Below are 20,935 nucleotides of genomic sequence, written 5' to 3' on the forward strand. Positions count from 1 at the left end.
GAGAAACGGACCTTAAAAGTTAAGGTCCCAAGGATCCAAACCAAATGCACAAAGGGCACATGAACAGTCAGCTTTGGTTTGCCTCCAAGCTCACCTCAGAAGGCAACTATTTCAAATATACATTTGGGGATTTCGCTAGAGAATCCTCTTACACTGCTGATCCCCGAAGAAGAGATTGTTTAATTGTGTTTTTAATAAAAAGGATATATTGCTCTAATTACATTTTGGTCATGGTCTTAACTCTTCCCCAACCCCTGCTCTTGCTGGTGAAACAGTGTATTTCTGCTGTGCAAACTTCCTGTGACTGGCTGAGCATCCTCCTCCAAGGCCAGAGGGCAGGGGTTTGGGGCTAACCCCTAAGGCCACCAGAGACCATGTTTCACTGGCAGACAGAGGGCTCAGGAGGCTTTGCCAGGACTGAGTTCTAATGGAATGCCCGGTGTCTCTGCACACTGGGACTTTCAGGGCTGAGCAGGAATTTCCACGACTCACCATTAGTTGCGAACATGTGAGGTCACACACACTCCCATCTTTAAGTTCTCCAAGAGGAAGATCTGTTCCCCCTCCCCCCCCCCCCCCAGGGAGAAAGACAAAACCATGAGAAAAGCCTTTGATTGACTTTGATTTGCATAATTTGGCGGACAAATCCGACAAACAGCAGCTCTTCTCTGGGCCCCTGTTCTGAGGATATGAGTGATATTCGTGGCCTGATAAACTGAGCACCACAGGAGATGGCCCATCGGAGAGCTTGAGCAGCGCTGTAAACAGGTGAAGGTGCCGGAAGCCAGGCACAAGCAGGGCAAAGTCAGAGGGGAGCAAGCTTAGAGCCCCAGAGCAGGCTGGGAGGACTCGGAGAAGTCTTTTCCGTTGGCAGCTCCCATCTCGCCTTTGGAGCAGGAGCTCATACACCACGGCGGAGTCAAGCTTACCTGAGAACCACGAAGTCTCTGGAGGGATGTGGAGCCATGTTGTTCAGCACGTACTGGTAGATTTCTGTTTGCCTGTCCAAAGACTCCACCACTTTCCACTGCACGAAGTCCTCATCCCATAAGTGGCGTTCCCTCAGCACGCGATTCAACACCACGGAGGGTGGGGCCTCTACCTCCACCGACGCCTTCCACAGCTTCAGCGGGTTCCCGTCCCCCACCTTGGCAAAGACACGGGCAGGAGCTGCAGAGATTACTAAGGGGCCCCCCAGACCTCCCTTGCTGTGCCGGGCATTCCAAACCACAGCTGCTTATATAAAGTGAGCCGGCCACACGGCACCCAGAGTTGAAATGCAAATACTTCAGTCCCCAAGCTGACGAGGAGAAGAATGATAATCCAAACAGCCACAGCCACAACACACACTCGAGTGGCGTGAGCCAGACATGTTCTAGTCCACTTGACTTTCACGTAGTTCTCCTCACACGGGCACTCTTAAGAGTGTTCCTCTTTGCAAGTGAAAAACGCTGGACATTGATTTCCCCTGGCATCACACAGAAAAGGGCACAGACCGACTGGGGTCCAGCAGCCCTGCCGTACAGCCTTAGGCTCCGATGACAGTGCTGTGGGTGGCCTTTGAACACAGCTTCTGAATGGCACCTGGGCCTCACCTGTCCCAGCAGGGGCGAAGTCCCATGGGTAAGCATGCACTCTGCAGCAGGAGCGAATCTTACCTTTTTGAAAGCAAGGTCTGTGTTGTCGAGGCTGGAACATGTGACCCATCCTTTGAATTTCTCCCTGGCTTCTTTCTGGAGGCCTTGGACAAGATGCTCCAGGTACGTGTGGAAAGTTGCCCCGCTCTCTGCCAGCTGTGTTCCCAGGTCTTCCAGGCTGGGGACACGGATTTCAGCCTCCAAGTAGGAGCTCCGAGACTGGACCACCATCTCATGCGGAACCTGATCCAGTGAATGCATGAAAGAGCAAAGCCCTGAGCTAAAGAAATTCTGAGGCTGACAGAGACAAAGTCAACTCTCTACAGTCAAGGGTGAGCATCCTTGACTGTGGGCCATCCCAGATCAGGTCTAAGGATAGGAGGGGCCTTCCTAAAGTTGGGAGATAGAAATAGGATTTGTGAGCTTATGTTTACTATTCAAAAACACTGGGGAGCCTTCCTGAGCACGGGTTCCACTTCTCTTTTTATTCCATTTGGCACGAGTGGGCTCAGACAGCGTCACTCGTTCACACACATTGACACACTGAGGGGAAAACACAGCCCTGACTCAGGCATGTCTTCACTGTTTGCAGTACAGTTCTCCCACTGACAAATGCCAGTGTTGCCACCGAGGGCGCCAGGTGTCCCAGCCACTTGCCTCTATGACGCACGTATGGCTATAGTCCTGGACTGTCAATTAGTCTAGTGACAGGGATTACCCAGTCGTACTCAGGCACACGTGCACACACACACACAGAGAGACAGAGAGACAGAGAGACAGGCAGAGAGACGAGACAGAGAGGAAGACTCGAAGTCTTGAGGCAAAAATAAAATGTTGAATTGACCAACTGGCCTTGAACCTGGCAAAGGAAGGCAACTGAACAGTCTGTATGAAAAACGGTCATCATGGAGAGCCCCAAGTGCCAGTGACTGCCAATGCCTGGACTGAACGCTAGCTCTTCATAACTCCTGGGGGCAGAGACCAGAGCTGCAGAGCACACCGCTGTCATCAGAAAACGGAGCGCAAAGAGATAAGAGTCATAAATGGGCGACCGTTCATTCCCGGCCTGCGACTAGTTCCAAGACCTCACCTCAAAGAGTCGGTTGCATTCTGTGATCATGTGGGCCAGCCCCTGGGCTGCTGCTAGATTTTCATTGAGGTCCTTCTGATCCGGCTTCCCAGTGGCATATTTCTTTTGGATGACTCTGTAATTGAATATGAATACGCTAAGCAGATCCCCCAGTCCGGGTATGTTGGGATACCCAGATAGTCTCATCTGTTTGCTGTTTATCCCCAGATGAGGCCCAGACCCCAGGCTTTCTCCTTTCCAAATTAAAACCATTGACCACACATCTCTAGATGCTCTAAGGCAGGCTGGCAGGCTGACAACACACAACCAAAAGCCATGGAAAAATACAAAGACAGGAAGAGCTGTAGGTGGAAAAACGATTTGTTTTCTCCACTTGAAACCACTCAACTGCAGGTTCCCGTGCGCTGTCTTTTAAACATCGCCTTTCTAAAACCAAGGATTGTAAGATTCCCTTTTATGTGTGTTCCTTACCCTTCCCAATTGAATAGAACAAAATCAAACTTCTCTGGCTTTCTGGATATCAACTGACATCCTTCAGGGCTATCTCAGTGGTACCATGAGCCCCAGCCCAGGGATGAGGGTGCCTCCTCGTCTTCTGCCTGAACTCTACCACGAGAAGACTTTTGTTTTATTTTCCTGAAGAAAATGGACGTTGGTGGGGAGACCCGGTTTGGGGACGAGGGCCAACGCTGAGGAAAACTCACCTCGGAGAGCTTTCTTTCTTCAGTAGGTTCAGGTGAAAGAGGGAGGGGGCCAGACACACGGCCAGGTTCATGGGCGTCATCTGATTCTCTTCCACCAAGTTCACCACGTCGTGGAGAAAGCACAGGAGTGTCTGCAGGGCCTCCCGGTTCTCGTCCGCCAGCAGCAAGATGGCCGCCTGCACCGCCTGCAGCCGCTGTTCCTTGGGGACATCTGAAGAGAGGTGGGCATGGCGTTGTCAGAGGGGTACGGCCGAGAGAGTCAGCAGGGAGGACCACAGGAGCTCCCCTTCCCGAGAGAGAACACTCAGAGACGTCGGCAGTAGCCAACCTGAGAAGTCCCAGTGAGGGGCAGCGCTGGACGGCGAAGCTCCTCTGGGCAAACTTCAGAACCCATCGGAGTGTCCCAGAGTGACTTGGAGCAGAGCCACCACACTGGCTTCTCACACTCCGAGCACCAGGCTCGTCTATCTAAAGATGGTCTGTTTTAGTGGATGTTGGCGATGGGTAGGGGCTCTGTTAATCTGGCTTCTCTCTCGCTCACCTTCTCTGCCAGGCAGCTCCGGGGACAGCCGAGGCTGGGTGGGACACACTCGTGGAAACCACTGGGCAAAAGGACAAAGACCTACCCTCCCCCACCACAGCAGAGCCGCAGGCCATGCTGCTGGCCTGGTACAATAAACACGAGCGATGAATGGGTGAGCTGTTTGCCCTTGGCCAACCCTAGGGAGCCAGTGCCTCCGTGGTGAGCATGGTAGATCCTTCTGTCCCTACAAAGTCACCAGGGCTCAGTTTGGAGAAGGTACTGATCTGACTTTGAGAGGTCACCCAGTGTGAGGGAAAGGCATCTCAGCTTCCCTCTGAAGGTGACTCTTGTGGAGGTGGTGGGCATTGCCTAGATAGGCCTAGGAGGCAACTAGCTCAAAAGCACAAAGTGCAAAACAGAAAAACCACAACAAATTGGGAATGAGGGACTGTATTTTGCTGTCCTTCTGGCTGTGTTTGGTTCATGATCATTTAGGTTTGATTCAAAGACACAGACAGGAGCTCACTGGTGAATATGGCTGTCTTCCTTAAAGAGCCACGCTTGGGAACAGAGGTCTCCATAGTTGAGTGTTTACACTCCTGAGGTTTGGGCAGTGTGCTCAGGACAATTCCTTGGAATTTCAGTTGTGCCTTATAATGTACACACTCTCTCACTGTATAGCTCTGTGTCTTTAATGTGCTAAAAAATAAAGAGCACACACTCAGATAGCCATTGCTGGTAGAGGTGCATGATAGAAAAGCATTGGCAATGGCTGAAATGGGTCCCTCCCACTGATCCAGGGAAGAACCTTCTGGGCTCATACCAAAGGTGGTCACCTAAGCCGGGCGGTGGTGGCGCACGCCTTTAATCCCAGCACTCGGGAGGCAGAGCCAGGCGGATCTCTGTGAGTTCGAGGCCATCCTGGGCTACGGAGTGAGACCCAGGAAAGGCGCAAAGCTACACAGAGAAACCCTGTCTCGAAAAAAAAAAAAAAAAAAAAAATCAAAAACCAAAAACAAAGTTGGTCACCTGGTTCCTCTTTCCACTGACCGCTTTAGGGTCATTGTAACCAGTTCAGGCTGACGAGACCAGTGATGATGCTAGGAGCTTCTGTGAGGTCCATGTTGTCTACGAGAAGACACACATGTCCAAGGAGATGCTTGGCTCTCTCTGGTCGCCTCGGAGTGTGACTTTATGGAGATGTGGTAATTCTGTATAAGTTGTGGCAGCTGTACTGAGACTGAAACAGTCCTTGAGGACACTTAGTCTCAGTCTGACATCGGGTGGCAGACAGTGACGGCCGAGCACACTGGGCTCTAGGTTTATCCAACACTGGCATGGTTTACCTCCATTCTTTATGCCACGTGGACTAATAACACGTTCTTATTGTTAAACAACTGTGTGTGTGAGATCGGTTCTGCTTCGGCATTATAACGAAGTCTTTCGATACCCGACGGTTCCCCGTTCTTACCACATCCAGTATAAAACCCTTGCCCTAGTTTTTAATGCCACCTTCGTGTGACCCTGGCTCCTAAATTATTAGTGTCTCCTGGTGTAGTGTTGTACGTTTAGCATTTGTACAGGACACATCCCTTGCACACTGCTGACACGGGCTCCTATCACTTGCTGCATCCAGAATGTTCCTTCCCAATGACCTTCAGCTGTCATCGTCGCCAACCACGTTCCTCCTGCTCACCCCAACCTTCGTGGGTCTGTCTTTGGGAGCTTTTTAGTTTTTGGTTTTTTGAACGGGTGCTCTCTAACCGGATTGCGGTCATTTTTGCTCTGTTCTCATCTCCCTCCAGTCTAAGATCCCTAAGAACAGACAGCGGGCGAGCGTCACACGGTCTAAGCTCCGCAGCGCTCAACACGGCCCTGCTCTGTAAATGTTTGCTCGGATAAAATGAGGCCCTGCTTTGATCTGGCTTCTTGGTTGTAGGTCTAGGCAAGAGCCAAAAAGATATTTATCTCTTGGAAATGATTTAGTTTTAGCCATAGATAGTGTCAACTTCAACCCAAGGACTGATTAAATGTAAATACTATATCCACAAGGATGTTTAATTGAAAAACAGAAAGTGACCTCTTCCAGAAATATCACCCACCACGAGCATTTTTAGGGGGCTCTCATATCATTAATTCAGCTTAACTTATTCACTTTGGCAAAGTAATATTTGTTTAGTGTGTCACCCCTTTATTCTGTTCTGATAGGTGGTACTTAGAGTCCTCCCTGAATTTGTAATATTATGCACTTTTTTTTTTTTTTTTTGGTTTTTCGAGACAGGGTTTCTCTGTGTAGCTTTGTGCCTTTCCTGGAACTCACTTTGGAGACCAGGTTGGCTTCGAACTCACAGAGATCCACCTGGCTCTGCCTCCCGAGTACTGGGATTAAAGGCGTGCGCCACCACCGCCCCCCCCCCCCCCGCCCGACATATTATGCACTTCTTAAACACATTTGGTACAGAGTGTCTATAGCAGGGACCTTCAGAGTGGATCAATTCCATCTCGGGACCCACTTGAGGCATATTTTGATGTAAAAATCAAGGTCTGTGGGACAGAGTCATTTCCCCCTAAGAACTGATACCTGGGTCACGAAACTCATTGCCAATTTGTTATGATATCATTATCCTGCTGAGAGAAGACCTGCATGCTGCTTTCTAACGTCGGCCTGGGTAACTCCATTTAGCAGAATGGGCTTTTAAATCAATTGTTCTTCTCATTACTACTTTAGCTATGGCGGCTTTGTGAGGAACTACTGACTTAATGTCACTTGAAATCTTCCAAATGAAACCATAAGTTAGCCGAATTAAGGTATAACCTTGATTTGGTTCGGTTACATTTCCCCAGGTAAAATACATCTGCTTCTTGTCTGTTTCCAGTCTTTATAATACATTCAACTCTGCATCGACTATGAAATTTTGTATCAAAGAGAATGTTTACCTCCCCAAAATTAAATTAGGTTTATTACACACACATACTAAATTCTATTGGATTTTTTTTTTTTGTTTTAAATATATTAGAAATACATTGAGCCGGCGGTGGTGGCGCACGCCTTTAATCCCAGCACTTGGGAAGCAGAGCCAGGCAGATCTCTGTGAGTTTGAGCCAGCTGGCTACAAGTGAGTTCCAGGAAAACGCGCAAAGCTACACAGAGAAACCCTGTCTCGAAAAACCAAAAAAAAAAAAAAAAAAAAAAAAAAATTAGCTTGAGACTGTATACAAAGATGTACTGAATAGGCATATATATTGATGTTGGGAAGGTATATTCAGACAACAACAGAGAATGACATGGAGAGGTCCATAGCAAACTGCGGAAGCCATCCCAGGTGGTGGATAGGTCCGCAGAGGGTGTGAGGAGTTGGGGGGGGGGAGGAAGTGAGCCAGGTCGTGGTGGTCAGGAGAATCTTGTAGCCTGACTGACTAACAGCCAGAATGTTTGTTTATACAGAATTTAGTAAGCAGGGATACATTCATGATGTTCTAAAACAGATCATATCATTCTTGGTTTTGGACATGTGTTTCACTTCCTTTTGCTCATCTTTTAGTCATCATCAATACACTATGACAGAACAGAGTTATCATTTCCAATCATTTTCCCTCAAGTTTTGACATCATTAATAAACAGAGTTATTAATTCTTACTCGTTAACCCCATAACTCAATTTTTAAGAATCTAGAGGCATGTGACAGCCTGTTCTCAGGCTAATAGCTTTGGTTGTTTCAAGGACACTAGACCAAAACAAAACCACCCTGGGCATTTTGCCATGTCCCAAGCAGTGTATTATTAACTCTTAGTGGTCAGAGTGCCCAAGAAAAATCCTCAGGCCAAAGCTGCTGCAGTTATTATTCAAATTCTGACATAATACAATCAATGTTCTCATTTATGTCTTTATAGAACTTGTCTATATGTCTAATCCTGGCATTTTGTTGTTCCTTGGTCATATGACATTATGGTGGCTCTGCATAGCTAACTTCTAAGAGAGGGAGGTCCTAACACCTCATATTTTTATCACCTTTCCACTCCATACTTTGCTCATCAATATGTCTCTGTGTAGGGCAGAGATATATGTCTGAGTGTGCAGTGGAAAGAGGCTTGTAATCTGAACTGTGGCCAACTCCTCTAGCCCACCAGATCTTGTTGACTTTTTTTTTTCTTTCGAGACAGGGTTTCTCTGTAGCTTTGGTGCCTTTCCTGAATCTTGCTCTATAGACTAGGCTGGCCTCGAACTCACAAAGATCCACCTTCCTCTGCTTCCCGAGTGCTGGGATTAAAGGCGTGTGCTACCACCACCCGGCCTTGTTGACCTTTTTGAGTTTGTTTTGAATATCTTATTCCTGTAAAAGTACAGGGACAGATGTTTCCAGAATGTCTCATAGCCTCATGAAGAGACCTCTGGCTTCTTTATGTGTCACAACCTCCAAGGCGTAAGGAAGACCTTCAAGTAGATAAGGATAACTTCCTCAAAACTATTGTATGTTCAGGACTGTCCTGAGGAAGCTTAGAAGCAGCATTCCTGGGAGAAGGCATAAATGATTCATAAGGAATTTTCCATCAATCCAACATCCTCAAATTGTACAAATATTAAAAGTACCCCAAGTATGTAACAGGTGGAGAGGAAAACCAAAGGTGACATGGCGGCCACCATGAGACTCAGCTCTGCTGGATCTTTGTCAGCCAGCTATGTTGGCTTTATGACTTCTGCCATTCCGTTCAGATATGGCTGTGCCAGCAAACTAAGCAAAGGCTATTCTGAAGAGGTAGCATTATGACTTTTATATACTTCTCCACAGATCCATGAATTACTTGTATAATTAAAAGTTTTTTGCAGGGCTGGAGATATGCTGACTGTTTTCACAGAGGAGCTGGGTTCCGTTCCCAGCACCCACATGGTGGCTGACAGCCATCTGTAACTCCAGTTCCAGGGTATTCGACGCCCTCTTCTGGCCTCCATGGGCACTGCATGCTTGTGGTACACATACACTCATGTAGACACACGCATACATAATAAATAAGTCTTTAAAATTCCACCCTTTTGACGGTTGGGCACACTGTGTTATTGCTACTTACACTGATAGATGTGGAGGAAGGTCTCGCTGAGCTTATTGGTGAACAGGGGCTCGGGGAGGTCCCGGAAGAACTGCTTTACCATGTCTGCTACATCATACGCAGACTGGTCTTCGTAGCTCACGTTCTCAGGGAAGTTCTCGTTCATTTGACGCAGAGCATGGATTCGAGACTTCACTCCCGACTTGCGGAAAAGACCCACCTGAAATGAATCACAGGAATGTGTAAGCCAAGTCTCCTTTGTCCTCACAACTTCTTCCTCAGGGTAGGAATCCTGGATGTGAAGAAGAGGCCTGGGGCCAGGCTGGATGAGCTGGGACTCCACCCTATCTCCACAATTCTGAATTTCCAGTATAGCTACGTTAGGTAATAGTCAAACACTGACTCCCTGTCCTATCCGATAAAGATATGGATAATATCCCACCCCACAGAGCTGGAGCTTCAACGTCCAAACACATGTGGATGAGCTTTCCGAATTGTAAACTCTTAGAACAGCGGATGGTGTAATTTTACTCGTTTTTTTCAACAAGTATCCATACAAGGCCTTCTTATACTAGAAGTCATTAGTGAGCAAAGAAAGAAAAAAAATTCTCTCTCCTTTAACATTTGAACTTCTGTGGGGAAAATTTGAAATAGTTTTTTTTTGTTGTTTGTTTTGATGGAGGTCTGGTCAAAATGATGTGCTTGGAGGATGGGAGCATCTCAGAGTCACAGGCACATCCCTTTGGGGGTAAGTCTCTGAGGAACAGGCTTCTCAAACAAAATATTAGAAGCACATATTCTGAGTACCTCATTTGATTTTCTTTCTTTGAAATACTCAGCACCTGTGATGTGTGTTTCTCACATAATGCCTGAAACTTTACGTGATCAGTTGGGGGTGGTCACAACTCCTTCCTGGGTGGCTTTTTGTAGATCGTATCACATGTGAGGAATGCAAAAGAAATGGATGGTAAGTAAGAAAAAACTCTATTTTTAAAAAAGTATGAAATACTTGGTAGAAATTCCAGTTCCTCCAGGTTCAGCATTTCATGGAATCCAAATATGTGCTCCAGGTTGTACTTAATGCTCGAAATTGTGTTCTGCTCATCAGCTGTGTTGATTTAAATCAGCCGACTGCATGAGCATGTGAGGCTGAGCTCTGCACTCAGAATGAGGGGGGGCCACTGCTGGCTGTGCGTGCACACTTACGTCCATTGTGTACCCTTCTGCAGAAGTAGTTTTTATTTTCGCCTTGGCTAAAGACTATGGATTATGCGGCTGTTTTCTTGAGACCCCAGACCCATTTCTTACACCCCATCGCAGCCTTTCATCTTTAGCACTTAGACCCCTTACTGCCTGGTAAACATAGTGTAATGAGCATAGTAAAAAAAAAAAAAAAGCCTTTTAGACATGTAAAAACAGCCTAGTCAGGAACCCCACTACCCAAGGCTGCACCTGATAACTAGAACCCAGTGACATCACTCACTCAAGACAACCAGACAGTCCTAGACTCCATGACAACCACTGGACAGTCTATAAACAGAGACCAAGAGCAATGTTCTGCTCTGCCATCTGGAAACACACCACCTTGTCTCCGCGCCTGGAGAGTCTCTGCCAGGATCTGGACCCACGAATCAGAGACTTCTGTTAGAGACTGGACCTGACCTTTGGCTAAGATGTGACACACAGGTGAGCAGCCTTGGGGAGATAGGCTTAGGACTGTAGTTAGGAATTTAGAGTGTGAACCTAGTGTGATGACCCTTAGCATAATAAAATACATTTTTTTTTTGTAATACTAACTCTGTGTGTCTCCCTTCTTGCTTGCAACAATTAGCAATAAGATACCAAAAATATAAGGACCTTAAGAGGACAAGTGAGGTGAGCAGAGCCCTTATGGTACAATGAAGACCCTGAGAGGAATCCGGTAGATCAAGTTCAGTCGCCTCTAGGAGCCCTCTGCCCCGGACTTGCCCTATCCAAATCACAGCCGAGCTTCCCTTAGGCTTAGATATGTGAGCACTGAATTCTCAACACCCAGCCTTTCAGTTTCTGCTTGCCATTCTCCTCGCTCCCCAGTGGCATACAGATTAGCTTAGCTCACTTCTTTGAGAGCAAGGTGGAATGTTCCTGAGTGGCTGGACAGATAATCAGTGGCAGTGGGATCGGCCATTTTTCTACCCTAGATATCTGGAGAGACGCATGAATATAGTTGTCATACTAACTCTGGTGTCTCTTGCTTGTTGCTATAAATGAAAGCAACAGTATTATTGTTACTATTATACTACAGGGACAAGGGGAAATTCCAAGCCATTAGAGAGTTTGTGCATGTCAGCTGCATGATCACGGGGAATTAAACATGGCTGCATTCTCTGGTAATAAGGACAGAATTCTTAGGAAGAGCTCTTTGCACTCCAGGGCTCATCATCGAATTCCACAGATCAAGATATTCAGGCAGATTGCTATTTAATGTGCTAGCTGCTTTGTTCCAAGTTTGCAGTGTCTAGAAAACGCCATCTTTAGCTCGATTTGGATGATTCTCTGCCATGGAATCTAGAGCACATTTGTTTTTCCTGGTCTGGCAAGTATTTCAAATTGCATCACGGTGCACAGGAAGAAAGCATGCATTGTTAGTAACAACAACAACAACAACAACAACAACAACAAAAAGAGATCAAGATAGGTAGCAGGGGCTTATTGATGGAGATCCATCTTCGATTTCCTTACATCCTTGAGTCTGTGTAATTTTGGAAGGAGGCTCCGAACTGGGTACATCTCAAAGCTGTGCTAACCACGCTGGTTTTCACAGGTCACAGTGCCCTGAGGACGTATCTTTAAGTGTGACTCACAGCTGTTCGTCCTCATTTAATTTTTCTCCCCTCAAGCAGAGCAGCATCGACCAGGGGCTATAAGAGGATAAGAGGAGTGCTTGTGTAGCTCTTGTCCAGTCCAGCCCTTTGGCCAACTGCGTCCCGTGGTTCCTTGGGAATCTGCACACATGTACGCTCTGGATGCTTCTTTGTGTTTCTTGGTTCCCAAGTTTTCTTGTTTTGGAAAACACGGTGATTTCAATTATTTCCAATCTGTCCAGGGCTCTCTGGCTGTGGGCTCCGAGCGAGGTGCCCCTTCTAACTCCGAGCTCGCAGGCTGACTGGAGAGTCATAGGGGATTGATTCATTCTGCTTCAGATTCTGACAGAAACCTCCTCCTCTGTCCTCACCTCCCAGTGGATGTGGGAGATATCCCTGGGTTCTGTGGGTTGTGCTGGAAGCCTAGAAGAAAAACTGCTTCCTACTCTTAGTAAAGGCAAAGTAGCAGAGAAAGAGAGAGAGAGAGAGAGAGAGAGAGAGAGAGAGAGAGAGAGAGAGAGAGAGAGAGAATCGGTTCGGATTCTAGGTATAGTAGCTAAGAATGGCCCCAAAAAATACAGTCTTCAGGAAGGCACCAGTGAGCTGAGGAATGAAGAAACCTAGGAATTTCTGTTGTTGGACTCTTACTTTTCTATGTGAATGAGGTGGTGAATTCCCTGATGTCTGAGGACTGGGGTTTCTGTTAGTTGCAGTCAGTAGTACCTGGACACGGTAAGAAGGCTGTCCTCCTGAAGGTGTGGTAGTTCTGAGCCAAGGGGAGGGCATCTCCTATCTACCTATGAAGGACGGCTAATTGCCAGCAGCTTCCAATGCAATGATAAAATTGCATTTTGGACCTAAGATGCTATGTTCTAAGTTCTAAGTAAAGAACAGAAAGTGGTTTTGTTGTTGTTGTTATAAGAACACTCTCCACATTCCTTCCGAGGAGAGGTAACCCAGGCCTTTCAGATCCTTATGAGAGAGAGCCAAGGAGGGTGACATGTCTTCTGGTTACTGTTGTGTCTGTCACCAGTGGGTGGGTGACCTGGGTAGTTGTACAGGGACCCACAGCCTGTTGAAGGCTCTGTTGTCAGTTTTGAGATTCTCAAAAGTTTATGAACAAGGAGGGGCTGGAGAGATGGCTCAGCGGTTAGAGCACTGGCTGTTCTTGCAGAGGACCTGGGCTCAGTTCCCAGCACCCACACAGAGGCTCACAACCATCCATTCCAGGGGATCTGACTCCCTCTTCTGGCCCGAGTGGACATCAGGATGATGCACATACACACACGCAGGCAAAACAGTCACATACAAATGACTACATCTTTTAAAAAAATAAAGAAAAACGGAACGAGGGATCCTCCATTTTCGTTTTGCACTGGGTCCCAGAAATCACACGGCAGGATTGCTCTTCACCTGCCTTCCACACACCTCCAATAGTGTCGTTCGGAGGTGGCTGGTGCTCCGTTGTGAGAAACCCACTGCTCCAATATCTGTCCTGCCGGTGAGGCCCTCACTGACCGACAGAAGGACGAACGGCGAGTGTCCCTTTGGGTTTCTTTCATTCATTTTCTCTCTTGTTTTCAGTCCCTAAACCCAGCTACCTAAAAAGCCAGGGCTCCAGGAGTGGTTTCTACAGGTTTATATATGAAGACCTGATCACCCTTCATCGGGTCTCAGGTAGTCAGTCAGCTGACAATGTGATGAGCGGCCGCGGGTGGAGAACACTTCCCTGAAAGTGAAGTGTCTTCCCAGAATTATTAGGCTGTTAAATCTCGTGGCTCCGTTAGAAGGAGTGGCTGGGCGTTGAGTGCCGCATTGGAATTCAAATTCATCTAAATAGTCTTAAATCTCCTCCCTGGCATCCTGTTTATGCTAATCCTCGCAGGGCTTAATGATGTTTATCAGGACTTCCATTTCCTCTTCTGTAGAAATGGGCTTGGCTAATGAAGAAAGGTTGGCTTTATTCAGAAAGAGAGTCACAGAGTGTGTGCTGGGCAGCCATGCGATGCAGGGGCCAGGGCTCACCTGTGCTGCGGCTCACACAGCAGAGCAAGGCTAGTCTCCCAGGCTACCGTGTGTGAATACAAATGGCTGGCCATCGAAGGCTGACCCTCTTCGATTCACCTGCAGCCATCAGAAGGGTGAAAATGGGCTCACTGCACTTCCTCGTTCATAAACTGCACTGCACAGGTGGATGTCTAGCCGTCGGGAAGGGACCCCACCCATTGCGGCTGGCCTCCCACTCTGTGCCCAAGGCCAGCGCCTCGAGGCAGCCTCAGATGACGGTTCCCATAGAATGTGGCTTACAGGGAGGACGTTTGAGGGCATTGTGGTCTTCCACAATCCTGGGTTGAGAGTGCAAGGCCTGTGCAGAAGCGAATCTTTTCAGTCCAGTGAGATACCAGTGGCAAAGAAAGCACATCGGCTTCCCCTCATTTCTAGCCCCGCCTCCTGCTCTTCGGGCTCAGCGGCTTCCATGTGCACTAGATCTCCAGGGCAGCCTCCCCCCTCTGCCCCATTTGTTAGCATTTAGGCATCTACACTGGCCTGCTCTCAGGGACCTAGCGGGCATCAGCGGCAGCAGGCAAGACATGACACTAGCTGCCGCAGCCACCAAGTGGAGCACTCTCCCTAGGCGCATGCGCTACATCCCCTTATAAAAGGCAAGCCCTTCCGGCCCCTCTCTCTCTTTCCTTCTGCTCTCTCTCCCTCAGAGGGCGCCTCTGCACCTCCCCCAGTAAACCTCGCACGTAGCTCTGTTGCGTGTGTGGCTTTGTGGTGTCCCCTTGGCTCCAACCCGCCAAGGTTGCCTTCCTGCCGCTAAACTTTCCGTGATTCTCTTGGCTTCTTCCTGCTTCTCTAGCTCTCCTTGTTTCTGCTCTTCTGTCGCCTCTCTGCCACATGGAGGAACTGTCTCCGTGCTTCCTATGTGTGTCATGTAAAGGGAGGACCGTTCACTGTCTAGGTGCTCCCTATGTGCGACAGGCAAAGGGAAGGCCACACACAAGGCAGGGCCATTGCAGGGTTAAGGTGGACAGTAGCTCCGTCCCTTCAGACATCCTACAGCTGCTCTCTTGTGACCGACCCAAGGAAAGCTCTTCCTTCCCAGTCGGGCTACACTGCTTATCAGTGTCTATGTCCTGGACAGGGACTTCTTCCAACAAAGCTCTGCACACATTTTTTCCAGTATGGGATTCTTTGAGACTGATACTGGGGAGAAGCCAGTAGCAGGGCTGAAGAGGTCTGTATCCCCATTTTCCTTTCTTCCTATGACTTTATTTTCTGTCCACAGTTCTGGCTTCAGAGGGGAGATGGGACCAATCATAGGGGTGATTCCAGTGCAGACATCACTAAGAATCCATGGGGTGGGGTGGGTTTCTATCCCGTAGCATTGCAATTCATTTATTCATATCCAAACTGGTGCAAGAAAGAGCATGACTTATAATGATCTACACATGGTTCATTGAAAGATATTAGAAAGGAAAATTACAACAAAGGGAAAATAAAAATTAAAAAGTGTAACTGGAGCTGGGAATGAGGTTGCAAGGAATTTGTACCCGGAAGAGGTACCAACATTTACGACAGGCAGAACATGCCTTTGGCTCTGAGCTTTCCAGCAGGCAGCAAGAGAGGAAAACACACCCAGTTAGATGGATTTGGAGTTTACAATACAAAACACAGGCCAGTGGGCCAAAAGAAACACATGGTTCCCAAGTACTGAAGCCAGGGGCGAGGGGGCCCTTCCTTTAATTCTCACAGAACGGGCACTACATGACGTAATGGCCAATGCCGTCAACAAAATCTTGACAGTGGATTTATCAATGAGGGTTGTAGTTGCGGGGGCAGCGTCACACCCAAGCCCAATGGGAAAAAGCCCCTTCCTGCCCAGTGAGCCAAAGGGCAAATCAACAAAACCCAACAGAGAAGGCTGCTGTGGGGTTTCCTGCACCGTTAACGCGTGTGTTGAACGAAGGCGGCTCCAGAATTCTGGAAACACACTGCCCAAAGGGGGGCAGTCTGGGGAGCCTGAGTGTGGCTTTTATTTGGGGCAGAGTATGAAAGAGAGAATGGATGGTAATTTGGAGGAGCTTTGTAAATTATTGGATGGATCTCATTCTGTGCTTGGTCAGAGCCCACCGTTATGATGGTCCTCAGACTGTCCTAGAGGCAGAGACCCATCTGATCTGAGTATTTCCCTCCCGTGACCTTTGCCATTGGCTCTCCGGCAAGGGGCTATTTGGTTCGGCTGATATGGCTTTCTCATTTTACTTGTGAATTTTGAAAAAAGTGTAAACAAATCTGTCCTGCTCATTGTGCTGCTCTGAGAAGTTAATAAAGGGAGACACAAAACTAAATTCTTTTTTTCTTTTTCCCCTTCTTCCAGAAACCATGGAACAGTGATGAAAGAAGGCTGTAGCGTGAACAACAGCATTGGGATAGTAATTTAAAAAGCAGTGCAGTCCACAGCTGCTTCCCGGTTTCAAGGGAGTGTAAATCAGACAGTATAGACACAAGTTATTAACACCGACTCCCTTTGATCACCCAGGCTGTCACTCAAGCAGCCAAGGAGGGAACTGCCCAAAGCCAGACCGGGGTGAAGCCTGGCCATATTAAACCACGGTTTGCTCTTGGTGAGGTGTGCCTTGTACTGGATAGGTCGGACTCAGACTGCCACCCCCTCCCTGCAAGCCCATGTTTGGGGTGTACCACTCTACCTGATCCAGACAGCTGCTACGCAGATACCTCAGTGCTTGTTGAATGCTCTGAGGCAGAGGCTGTCCTGTTCTCTGGACGTGGACTATGAGTGGGACGCCGAAGACGGCCTTGTCTTTGTAGTCAGGAACCTTCGTCCTCTTCATGAACTTGGGAACGGACCTGGAATTCACAGAAACCAGGTCATGCAAGGCCCCCGGGGCGCACCGTGCAGAGAGGCTGTGGAAGCAAGCGAGAGGGAGGCCAGGCTCCGGTTGGAATACCTCAGAGGCAAAGGCAGACTGCAACCTTCTCTACATCAATCCCAGCCTACGATGCTCTCCGTGCGGCCCTTGCCTGTGCGTCCTTTCTGCTCAACAGATCCTGTGAGTCACATTAGCAAATTGTCCCTGTGGCTCCGTTTCCTAGTCGGGAGTGGTGGGCAGTGTTCCAGTTTGACTGTGACTGAATGAGCGCCCATGTGGCAAACACTTAAAACTCCCCAGCGGAACGAAACAGAATGTATGTAAAACTCACAAGAGGAAGAATAAATCTTGGTTGGGGTTGAAGAAACTGAAGAGGGCAAAAGATGACCCATAGTTTCTTGGCTATGTCTTTGGCTTTCTAGAGCCAGCTCTACATTTTAAAGGGAATTTTAACTCACATGCATATATTGATTTGGTCACACAATTTACAAGCTTTGAAAACATCTTTATAAACACAACATTGATTCTTCTATACATATTATACGACATAATGCTTTCTGTTTTTTCACATTCACTCACCATCCACAGTAAGTCTACATACACTATTGATTTTTATCAGCTCCTTAATTCCAACAGTATACCGCAAAAATCTCATTTTTACTTGCCAATGAAAGCAGAAATGTACTTGAAGAATGAGTGAATCAATGCTGTAAGGGGGTGGGTCCTGCACCCGACCACAAGGTACCAATGACAGATGTTTCTCCACAAACTGCCAGCAATATTTTGTGGCAGGTTTATTGCTAATTCCTCTGCTCACAATTTATCACTCTTTGCTGGCCTTGCTTCTTTCTCAGAACCTGACTCCCTTCCCTGGAAACCGACCGAGATCTACAAATAAAGCAATGTCTCGTGTACTTCAGTGGGCCTCGCCTGGCTGCCCAGAGGGCAGGCGACAAGCAGAATGCTCTGTGGTTTCCAGGAGAGGGAAATGTAGACAGCGCTAGGTTCTCCAGACACCAGCATATAAACGCTGGAGGCTTTTCTGTAACTGCACACTTAGCTCTGAACGTGTGATGCCCCGTGAACGTGCTACATACCAGGTCCAGCCGTGCTTGCTGGACATGGAGTACTTCTCCATGATGGCCGTGAGGCGAAGCAGTGAGAAGCGCTGGAGCAGGTTCAGCTGGGCCGCTGTCTGGCTGCTGATGTGCGGGGTGGCTGGAGACGGCTGAGGCTGATGTGAGAGCTGGAAGCTGCTCCATCGTAGTCGCCTGGAACAGAGACGATCGGAGCTGCCAGTCACCCAGTGGTAACTGGGAAGCTCAAGCTAGCTAGCCCTTCGGAGTTTCTGAGCCAAGAACATCACAGCGCAAAAGGAACAAAGACAAGAACTGTGGATTTGACAAGTTGTATAAACCCAGAATAGGGCATATCGATTATTTCATGGTGGGATTTAAGTAAGTGATATCATCCTTTTTTTTTTTTTTTTTTTTTTTCAAACTTTGTTTGCTTGTTTTCAAATCCACTTCCAAAGTTCAGGGCCGCTAAGTCAGGTGCACGCAGGTGTGCAGCTGTGTGTGTGAGGCAGAAAGAGACAGAAAAAGTAAAGACGAAAGAGACAGATGGAGACAGACAGAGAGGTGGGGAAGAGTCATAAAACAGAGGGCTCAAGGAGAGAGAGAGAGACAGAGAGAGAGACAGAGACAGAGAGACAGAGAGAGACAGAGACAGAGAGACAGAGAGGGAGAATATGACACCAGGGAGATTCTCAGGCCCTGAGGTGGTACAGCATCTCCTACTTTTATGCCTGCCTCCTCACTGTCCTTTGTGTCTGAGATGGCCCCTGCAGGTGACAGGCACAGATGGCGTATATACCGCTGAGTCCTACAACACGCCACCGCCTCATCGGGAAGCCCGGTGGCACACACACAGTGCTGCTGGGGACAGGAGCTGGATCCCCTCAGTTCATTTCCTAGGGCGCCTCTGCACATCAGCTTTGTGTGCTGTGTGAGCAGGAACCTGAGCAGCGAATTTCAGGCACAGATATGCCTTAGACCTCACAGAATTCAACACAAAACTAGTGCGCAGGGGCCGGGCCCCAGTTGTCTGCGATTCCCCACCTACAGCGCTTGTTTAGATTTTTTCTGGAAGAAGATTAAGTTGGGAACAAAGGATAAACAAAGAAATGAATGTGTACCGACATGGATTCAGTCTCTCTGTCTGCAGAAACGGCAACTCCGTTGAAATAATTCCCAACCCTGTGTGTGTTTAAGAACAGCCCCAGGTGATTGCACAGTTTATCTATCTGTGTTAAAGGAATAACTAAAGAGGGGGTTAGGGAGGTGGCTCAGCAGCTAAAAGCACTCGCTGCTCCTGCAGAGGACCTGGGTTCGGTTCCCAGCACCCACATGGCAGCTCACAACCATCTGCAACTCCAGTTCCAGGGGGATCTGGCGCCCTCTGCTGATCCCCCAGGGCGCTGCACACACATGACTTAGGTGTAGGCAAACACTCCTACACACAAAGTAATAAAAACAACAACAACAACAAAAAGCCCCACAGCCAAACAGAAGAATCCTAACTTCATAACAGCATGTGACCCACCTGTTTGGCCTGGTCAGAGAGGCCCCCACACCAGAGTCCCTTCTTTCTTTGACCCCAGCGGCCTCCGATTCATTCAGAGAAGTCCCATCCCTTTCCACATCACTGGGTGTTGTCCGACCTTCCGAGACCGAGTTGCCTTCGAACTCTAAAGTGATCTGATTGGGAGATGGGAGCGGGGATACACCAGGCTCCCCTGCCAACACATCGTGGCTTTGCAGTTCCGGTAAGATGTTCTTTGACCAGTCATCCACCACCTCTTGGATGCCGTGGACATGCTGCAAAATGTCATCCAGCTGTGGGAGGAGGCCGTCTTTCTCCAGGTCCAGCAGGTCTCCTGTGCTGGCATACAGATGCGAGCCGGGGACATTGTCGTAGATGCTGACTCGGCTGGCTCTGTGGCAGGATGCCATGAGCCTGGGTTCCCTCATGCCCGGGCCCTGTTGTCTGCCCAGGGAGATGCCCCCGGTCCTCCAGTTAACCCCATTGCTGTTGTCGGTGGGTGAGAGGCTTTCTATAGAAAGAGCCTTGGGGAACGTTCCTGGTTTGTGATCTTTGGGAATATGCACCACCAAGTTCTCTTGGGAATGAAACCCATGCGTGTGCTTTGGGTCCCCTGTATCTGGTAGCGCTGTCCCTGCCAGCACATCCAGGTCCTCCAGGTACATGCCCCCACGCTTGTTGGCCTCATGGTGGCACTTCCGCTCCTTCATACACGGGGTGCTCGCTTGGCTGCTGTTCTCCAAGGGGCTGCTCTCACCACCTGACTGACTGGCGCATGGATGCCCTTTCCTGCAGGCAGCTGGAGGCGAGGTCTGCACATCTCCATTGGGTATCTGGATGTACTGCATGGCCTTGAAGGACTCTGGGTCCTGCTGCAGCACAGGCCCACTGATGACGAGGCCACCTGTCCGCCCTGGCCCCTTATGCCTCCCGTGGGCTCCCTTAGCTCGCAGGGTATCCATGCGTTTCAAAAACGACTTGGCCCTGGTTCTGGCGGGTTTCTCATTTTTGGGATGAAAGGGGTAGCTGAGACTGTCTCGGGGAGACTGCGGGAGGCCGCCGCTAACCGGGGTGCCCTCCGGCACCAGCGTGCTGTCGGCACAGTGATGCCCCGACTGGCTGCGGCTGTCGCTGCCCCCGCTGCTTTCGCTGTGAAGGGAGCAGACCTCTGGCTCGCTCAGATCCGTGAGCACACTCTCGCTGCTGGGCGTGTTTCTCATCCTAGGGCCTCCTGGGGACCCGTTTCTTTCTGCCCCGGGCAACAGGGTGTGCAGGTCATCCACACGGGACCACCTGCGGCTGGTTCTCTGGAAAGTCCATTTGTTGCTGATGCACAAATCTTCCTCATCTGAGTCGTCACCCTGCAAAACACAGGGAAAATGCTCATGTCCACAGGTCCTGGCTCCCATCTTGCTCCCTCTGTCTTCCCATATTTGTAGGTGTAGCACGAATCTTAAAGGGTCTTATTAATAAAAACAAACCTGGAGCCAGGTACTGGAGTGAATGCTGGAGGATCAGAGAAGCAGAACAAGCCACAGCTTCCTCACCTTGCCAATTCCTCAGCTGATCCTGTTTCCTCAGACTGGAAGCTTT

At 48.7% G+C, this 20,935-nt stretch overlaps 1 protein-coding gene across 2 annotated transcripts in view; it reads right to left on the reverse strand.

The window, feature by feature from the left end:
- Positions 1 to 20,935, reverse strand: part of Stard13 (StAR related lipid transfer domain containing 13) — a 38,561-nt gene that overhangs the window by 7,161 nt on the left and 10,465 nt on the right. The window contains exons 2-9 of one of the 2 annotated variants that reach the window (XM_028878105.2): positions 19,343 to 20,703; positions 17,836 to 18,009; positions 16,556 to 16,772; positions 9,019 to 9,217; positions 3,432 to 3,642; positions 2,728 to 2,842; positions 1,659 to 1,880; positions 930 to 1,147 (exon numbers count right to left, since the gene is read on the reverse strand). In XM_028878105.2, coding sequence (XP_028733938.1) covers positions 930 to 1,147; positions 1,659 to 1,880; positions 2,728 to 2,842; positions 3,432 to 3,642; positions 9,019 to 9,217; positions 16,556 to 16,772; positions 17,836 to 18,009; positions 19,343 to 20,703 — 2,717 coding nt within the window. The remainder of the gene's footprint in view (positions 1 to 929; positions 1,148 to 1,658; positions 1,881 to 2,727; positions 2,843 to 3,431; positions 3,643 to 9,018; positions 9,218 to 16,555; positions 16,773 to 17,835; positions 18,010 to 19,342; positions 20,704 to 20,935) is intronic. The other variant, XM_028878106.2, reaches the window with a different exon arrangement.

This window comes from Peromyscus leucopus, chromosome 23, assembly GCF_004664715.2.
Source record: "Peromyscus leucopus breed LL Stock chromosome 23, UCI_PerLeu_2.1, whole genome shotgun sequence".
NCBI lineage: Eukaryota > Metazoa > Chordata > Mammalia > Rodentia > Cricetidae > Peromyscus > Peromyscus leucopus.